The sequence below is a fragment of the Mya arenaria genome, chromosome 8, assembly GCF_026914265.1.
Source record: "Mya arenaria isolate MELC-2E11 chromosome 8, ASM2691426v1".
In the NCBI taxonomy this organism is placed as follows: domain Eukaryota; kingdom Metazoa; phylum Mollusca; class Bivalvia; order Myida; family Myidae; genus Mya; species Mya arenaria.
The window spans coordinates 32,289,316-32,297,859 of NC_069129.1; the positions used below are offsets into that span (position 1 = coordinate 32,289,316).

The 8,544-nt window shown below is 35.7% G+C and overlaps 1 protein-coding gene across 1 annotated transcript; it reads right to left on the reverse strand.

Annotated features, from left to right (window-relative positions):
- Window positions 1-746: 746 nt before the first annotated feature.
- LOC128242434 (putative ferric-chelate reductase 1) lies at window positions 747-4,869 on the reverse strand. The gene is made up of 5 exons (XM_052959581.1): window positions 4,759-4,869; window positions 2,811-2,897; window positions 2,502-2,658; window positions 1,714-1,860; window positions 747-1,501 (listed from the first exon to the last, which is right to left on the reverse strand). Exons 1-5 carry the CDS (start codon window positions 4,864-4,866, stop codon window positions 1,368-1,370), a joined length of 633 nt encoding a protein of 210 aa, XP_052815541.1. The 5' UTR covers window positions 4,867-4,869; the 3' UTR covers window positions 747-1,367.
- Window positions 4,870-8,544: the final 3,675 nt, after the last annotated feature.

The following is an 8,544-nucleotide window of genomic DNA, read 5'->3' on the forward strand; positions in this document are numbered from 1 at the left end:
AAAGATGGTAGACGTGGTTAATTCATATAATCTTTTGAAATGGTTTGAATCAAGATTAGTAAAGGTTGCCTTTAAAAACGTGCCATTAGAAAGCCAACTAAATAAATCTTGAGTACGTACTTGACTATATGTTCTCTTTTGGAATGGTTTAAATCAAAATTAGTATTGGATGCCTTTAAATATGTGTCATTAGAAAGCCAACTAAATAAATCTTGAGTACGTACTTGGCTATATGTTTTACATAGAAGCAATATATTATAAACAGGCCATAAAAACAAAACAGCATTACCTTAACAACACACATACACACAGGCACACACTGGCACACACACACACACACACACACACACACACACACACACACACAGGACCACACTGGCGCACACACACACACACACACGTACACACAGGCACACACTGGCACAACACACACATACGCACGCACGCACGCAAGCACGCACGCACGCCCGCACGCACGCACACTCGATTACCCCTTGGGTTTTATCATGTCTGCCTGTCTTAACTGAACATCGATATTGACAAAATCTTACGTCTAATAGAAGAAAACGTTTAATTTTAAGCATTTTTTAACATATCTATTTTAAGAACATTATAAGAACATAGATTTGAAATGTTTATAGAATCGTGCCATTTTTCATTCAACCAATCAACACGACTCTGTTTGAAGTTATTAAGAAATATATGTTCGTCAACAACGTCTTCCAATACAAATATACAAAGCCATACACAAATAGAATGTTCTTAAATGTTCTAACTAAATAATTTCGTCCAACTTCATCTAAAATCTTAAGCATTAAATAAGTAACATTGTCTAGGATACTTTAGTCGTTACAATTTATAAAAATAGCAAATACAGTTAGAAAATTAAGATACACACAATGACGTTATGACGAATGCACACAATCAGACGAATGCACTAAAAAGTTTTATATACCACTAAGACTTACTTGTTAAACTAATGTCAGTTGTAATAGGTTATATATATTTGGTGTTTGAAAAAAAAATATCGGGGGGGAGGGGCAATGTCAATCGAGCATTTCTCAAATTTTCTGTTCAATAATTTTACATTGATCGATTCATACTAATGCACCAAAAACACCAAAAAAGTTCTATCTACAGAAAATGGAGCGGGCTACCTCGGCCTGACTCCCTCTATTTTCTTTAGATTGTCATAATTGAAATTCTACCATTCCCATACTATTAAGCATTTAATTGAAATGAAAATCAGAGAACCACAATTATCAGACTGTCATGGCTTTGTTCTATCTGGTTTCACCTGTTTTAATTTAAGACTATGGACACAATTTATTTAATTGTACCTCATATATATGCCAGTAGATTTTGATCTAAAACATGGTAATCAAAATGCCTGCCACAACTAATATAATGTTTGATACAATGTACAGGAAAAACAAAACATAATCCATCCTTGTAAGCTTTGCAGGCGTTGTGCTTGAAGAGGCGCCATCGGCCGAATTGCCTAAAAAATAAGATTTGAATTACAAAAAGTTCTTAATAAATAATATTAAAATAAAAAACATTATGTATAACAGTTAACAAACCATCTTTGATAGCTCTCATAACATTAAAGCTAGCTTCCCAAATAAACCAGTACATAAGTATGTACACACTACCTGAATAACACAACAACGCAAAAACAATAACAATAACAACAATAACAAAAACACTAGCCTTTACGGTGTCGACATTGTCTGAACTCGAAAAACCCTTCCCAAATCATTTGAACGGCAAACCAGGTCGTCGTCAGAATAAGCCCAGCACTCCTCTGGTAAGAAGGAATAATGGTGGCCTTCCCAAACAGGAAGAAGAACGACAGGACTGAAGTATGAACCATTGGAAGGTATAATAAATAATTGCCACCGACATAACTTACATTGCAGGACAAACAGCAACTTCAATAAATGAATACGTTAAATTTTAACAAATCGTTGCACATAAGCAACCATTTGTATGTATTGTTGTATTGTGTTTTTCGCGAAGAAATCGTTCTGGGAGCAGTGCGCATGCTTCGTTTACATTTAATGTACAACTCAATGAGTTACTCTGATCTAGGAGGTTTCGTTCTCATTTAAAAATGTGATGTGATTGGGCAAATCCCGAGCGCCAATGTGCGAAATAGAAAAGAGGAAAACTGAGCTGTGGAGATGGTAATTTTTATTTATTTAATTTATTTTACAAAAAGAAAACTCCTTTTTACCAAATTGAACCTGGGAAACTATAGGAAACAAATGAGTTAACGGATAAAATAAACATTCAAGGTAAGTCACATTGATAGATAAACGTTCCAAGCCCAATGTGTTTTCTTCATTCCTAATTATAGTCAATATAAATGTCACGCGACTAATCACCTTACCACTAATACTCATTACTTGAAAAGAAATGTTAATCTTACTCCAAAAAGCAAAAAAAGTAACAAATCTGACCATAATAAAACTGGTGTTTCCCATAAGGATCATTACCTGCCAAGAGGTGACACGATTTCCCAAGGAACCAATGACCCCAATTGAAAATTGGCCTCAAACGAGACTTCAAGTCAGGGTGCGCCACACCGCATACTATTTGTAGGGTACATGCTGACATCAGAGCTATACCGAGGTAGGCGTGGATTTCTGCCGTCTAGAATCAATGTAGAAAAACAGCATTCTTCTAAATGATTCAGCTATTGACATAAAAAACCTCACGTTGTGTGACACAAAACACAGAAATTACGTCGATACATTGCATAAAGCTATAATTTGGTCAATAAGGATGTATTCAAAATTACTCACCGTCGAAAGCCCTTTGACCTTTACAAAAATTATGACAAAACTGGCCGCCGTGATGAACCAAGCAATAACTGCGCTTCCCCGGTGAATCTGGAAAAAACATGAAGCATAAAGTTGCAATAAGGCGACAAAACGAAGCATTCGAATATTCAAATACTTATGTTAACATTGGTGTGTTCAATATATATAATATGGACGAGTACAGAGCTGGAGAAATCACCATTTAAGTCTAGTCAAGATGTATCCATTAGTGTCTGCAATACAATATTGTATGCAGCAATGTTAAGTTCTTATTTTATGCCTTTATATTTGCCAATGGTTTAATTGCTTTGGGAGTGTGGCATATATACTCTGTATACTAACCAAAATATAATTGTGTGAATCCTTTATTGCATGAAGCGTGTTATTTAATAAATTATACTTAGGAATAAATATTTTTACAACTTTGTACAAATAACAAGCAAATTAGAAATCATATATCGAAATGCACTTAAATTTATCTAAATATTTAAGGTATCAGAAATAAATATTAGGGAATAGTCGAATGTACGTTCATACAACAAAGCTCTTTGTAATTGTATTGAAATTGAAATATTAAAAAAGGGAAGCAAACGCGAAAACTCAGTCAATGTTAATATTATAGTTATCGATAACTACCCTGACTTTTTTTTCAAACGCTGACATTGACAAAACAAACAAAGCGGTCTTTCTTTAAAATGCCTACACTGTATATGAATTTCGAAATCAAGAATATGCGGAATTTATTAATCTCTTAGCAGCCCAAAAGTGCTCTGCGTGCCTAAAGTTCAGATTCATTCATAAACATTGATTTGTGATTTGCACAGGCAATATATGGATATGACTTTTTGAGTGATCATGTTTACAGTAACAATTGCTTCTTCAGGCGAATTGATAAGAAAACCGGAAGAACAAACTGGCTATTTGTTATTTATTTTCCAAAAAGACTTACTCTTAACAATCACTTTAAACTTGATGGTAAGTCCATTTTGTCGGTGTCAAGGTGAAAACGTTTCAACGGGAAAACATATATTTTAAAGTACTTTTCTTGGCAGTATTTGTTTCTTTCCAATTATAGCTGTTAACATCGTTCTCACTCTCAGAAGTGATCATCGTAATCATTATGATAGAAACTTTATGTCATGCTTAATCTAGAACGTCTGTCCGTTCTGCCCTTCATTCAGAACCTTTCCACGCATTACGGTGTGCATAGTAGTGATGTTAATATCAAAACAAACGCAAGGAATGTTTTTTCGTGTTACCTTTATCCTAGATGCCTTCATGTCTAAACTATTTGTAAGTATTTCTTAATTTGGAAAATGTCCCTGATGTGAGGCATGCATAAAATTATACAAAATTAGCCCCAGCGCCACCTGAAGGTTTATATAGTACTGTTATCCGTTTATGGTTATAGTCCACCAAATACATTTTCAATATAAAATTCAAAGTGACATCACCAATTTTCTCGAAAAAAACACACTGATTTATAGCCTGTCAGGACCCCCCAACACCGAAAAGAGATGACTATGTATTAAACATTAAACAACATTAAAAAGTTACTTTCCTTATAAGAGAAATAGAAATGTATTGAATGTAACCACTATATATTCGATGCAGGTACACAATGCCTTGTAGAGGTATAAACACTGTCGTGAAAATGTGAATTAAAAATTATTTCAATAAGACACACTATGTTCAGCAAGTTGTCTATACTGCACACCATTTAGTTATTAAACATGCACAGACATAATGCCGCAAACGGTCTGATATGGTAAACCATGCTTTAATTCACTGTCGTGTTTAATAACAAAGAACACAACATGTATCAATTGGACGTTTGAATAAGAAAAATACAATAATCATCAATAAGACCGCTTTTCAACATTGAACACATAATAACTACCAATATTGAGAACAAAAATACAGCACATACTTGGAACCAATATTTTGTACCAAACATGTTGGAATCCGCCTTGAACTCTTTGTAATAACGAGAAACGATGGTTGTGATGCCAACAAACAACATCCAAGCAATGATCATCAGGATACCTGGGAAATGGCATAGAAACATTCTTGCATCAAATCTCTAGTTTCGCTTCGACATGTCAAAATAAATGGGTCAAAAGCATGGTGTATAACTAATTGTCACCTATACGTTCAAAATAAATGTGCCAGTTGCTAACACACCGACATTCATAAGTGTGTGCAGTATTCTGGCCAATGTTGGCATTTTATCAATCTTTTAATTTATTCACACATTAATCTCACGTCTACAATAATTCGTGAGCACCATGAAACAAATAATGATCGTGTGAAAATCAGAGTAAGAAATATTTCAGCAAAAAAGCTAAGGTGTAATTGTTGAAACTACAATGAACATTTATATCGTAGAACCCCTCCGAGGTAAACTGACATATGCCTAATTATGCCCCTTTCTCCATCATAGTTAAAATATCACAGATAAATAAACCTGCCATAACCTTATTTACTGTTAAATGATTATAAACCAACCACAAGTGTTTTAAAGGGAGGCATAATTGTGGAGTTTATGTCTTTACTTGTAATTGCGTTATTGGCTTATTTGTATTTTGTCATTTATTCCACTTCTTTGTGGAAACATTTATCTGGGAAACTGCCTTCTTCTGGAAAATTTTGTAGGTTTGTTTTACGTTATTTTCGGAATTACTTGACGTAAATGCATAAATATTGACAGACCAACTTCGGGGCCTTCATTAACCGACGTGCATAAACATGAAAAGAACATGTCCATTATTCTAAAGAATTCTCAAAATATCTGGTGCATTATGTGGAGTCTGCAACCTACTGTCTTTCAGGGTACATTCTGTGGAGTCTGCAACCTACTGTCTTTCAGGGTGCATTCTGAAGAGTCTGCAACCTTCTGTCTTTCAGGGTACATTCTGTGGAGTCTACAACCTACTGTCTTTCAGGGTGCATTCTGAAGATTCTGCAACCTTCTGTCTTTCAGGGTGCATTCTGTGGAGTCTGCAACCTACTGTCTTTCAGGGTGCATTCTGTGGAGTCTACAACCTACTGTCTTTCAGGGTGCATTCTGTAGAGTTTGCAACCTTCTGTCTTTCAGGGTGCATTCTGTGGAGTCTACAACCTACTGTCTTTTAGGGTGCATTCTGTGGAGTCTTCAACCTATACTGTCTTTCAGGGTGCATTCTGTGGAGTCTACAACCTACTATCTTTTAGGATGCATTATGTGGAGTCTGCAATGGACTGTCTTTCAGGGTGCATTCTGGGGAGTCTACAACCTACTGTCTTTCAGGGTGCATTCTGTAGAGTTTGCAACCTTCTGTCTTTCAGGGTGCATTCTGTGGAGTCTACAACCTACTGTCTTTTAGGGTGCATTCTGTGGAGTCTTCAACCTATACTGTCTTTCAGGGTGCATTCTGTGGAATCTACAACCTACTATCTTTTAGGATGCATTATGTGGAGTCTGCAATGGACTGTCTTTCAGGGTGCATTCTGGGGAGTCTACAACCTATTGTCTTTCAGGGTGCAGGGTGCATTCTGTGGAGTCTGCAACCTCCTGTCTTTCAGGGTGCATTCTGTGGAGTCTGCAACCTCCTGTCTTTCAGGGTGCATTCTTTGGAGTCTACAACCTACTGTCTTTCAGGGTGCATTCTGTGGAGTCTGCAACCTCCTGTCTTTCAGGGTGCATTCTGTGGAGTCTACAACCTACTGTCTTTCAGGGTGCATTCTGTGGAGTCTGGAAACTCCTGTCTTTCAGGGTGCATTCTATGGAGTCTGCAACCTCCTGTCTTTCAGGGTGGATTCTTTGGAGTCTACAACCTCCTGTCTTTCAGGGTGAATTCTGTGGAGTCTGCAACCTCCTGTCTTTCAGGGTGCATTCTGTAGAGTCTTTAACCTACTGTCTTAAAGGGTGAATTTTGTGGAGTAGACCTACAACTTTTAAGGGAGCATTCTCATGCCAGTAACTTTATAATGGAGTCTGCAACCCTTGTTGTCTTTAATGGTATCATTGAAACTTCATAATATTGTTTGTTTTACTTAAAATCGGTCTCATTTAATCTCCATAAATTGATGTCATTGAATCTTCATGTTATATACAATGGATGTCATTGAATCTTTATATTACTGGAAATGGATGGCATTGAATCTTTATATTACTGGAAATGGAATTCATTGAATCTTTATGTTACATACAATGGATGTCATTGAATCTTTATATTACTGAAAATAGATGTCATTGAATCTTTATATTACTGGAAAAGGATGGCATTGAATCTTTATATTACTGGAAATGGATGGCATTGAATCTTTATATTACTGGAAATGGATGTCATTGAATCTTCATATAACAGGCAATGGATGTCATTGAATCTTCATATAACAGGCAATGGATGTCATTGAATCTTCATATTATAGGCAATGGATGTCATTGAATCTTAAAAAAAAAATATTGCTGGAAATGGATGTCATTGAATCTTCATATTTCTGGAAATGGATGTTATTGAAATTTCGTTGTACTGGAAATGGATGTCATTGAAATTTCATCGTACTGGAAATGGATGTCTTTGAAATTTCATATTACTGGAAATGGATGTCTTTGAAATTTCATATTACTGGAAATGGATGTCATTGAATCTTCATATTACTGGAAATGGATGTCATTGAAATTTCATATTACTGTAAATGGATGTCATTGAATCATCATATTACTGGAAATGGATGATTTACATTTTAATGGAAATGGGTCTGGAATGTTCATATTAAGCATATATAGTCTACAATAATTCTCTTAGATAAGTGTGTGCCTTTATATAATGACAGTTTGATGGCAATATGGTAATCTTTGTGGTTTTTCAGATGAAAACTTGGATGATAGAGAATGTGATGAGAACTTAGTACTGCAAATAACAATTATAAATCTCATATCTAGGTAGGTAAGGAATAACTTTTCTTGAAGAAAAAAGTGTAGGATAGGGAGGAAAAACAAGGGTCGGTCGGGTTTAAGTGGGCATACATGTGATAACGTCCCGGACGTCCGGGATTGTCCCGGAAATCGTATCTCTGTCACGGAGTCACGGAGGGTGCATGTTTGTCCCGGAAAGTCATAAAAAAAAACGAAAAAAAAAATCTCGGAATCGGAATCGATTATCTTAATTTTACCATTGTAAGTCAGCTATTTTGCCTGTCCGGGACACTGGTCGTAAAACACAGGACATGTTGACACTAATCCGTTAATTGGTACGTGTGTCGTCGAGGTCATCGTCAATCACCCGATAATTGATCTATCGGCCTATTGTTGTGCTTAACGAGTGGGGGAGGGTTCTTGTATACTAATTCATTGTTTTCATATGGATTTGTTTGGTCTTATGAATGATAGCTTTTAATTGATGAATTGATATTTTTCACACATTTTACCAACAAACGTGCATGAAGGTAAGTTCAAAGAAAGTGACAAAATGAGTAAAAAAAACAAAATTAAAACACGGAAAACAAGGAATTTTAGTGTTTTGACCGTTTCCGAACTATCGTGTGTATTTTTACGTATTTTTACGCCGAAATAAAACTGACGATATGGGGTTTACAGACGGTTATATAGAGTGCTTTAATCACGTGACCATGGTAAGTCACGTGATCGCTTTATACAGCTGATTGTTGACACGTCTCTATCAAAATTATATGCATCTCCAAACGGAAAAAAGCTCATCGACTGAGAAATCTT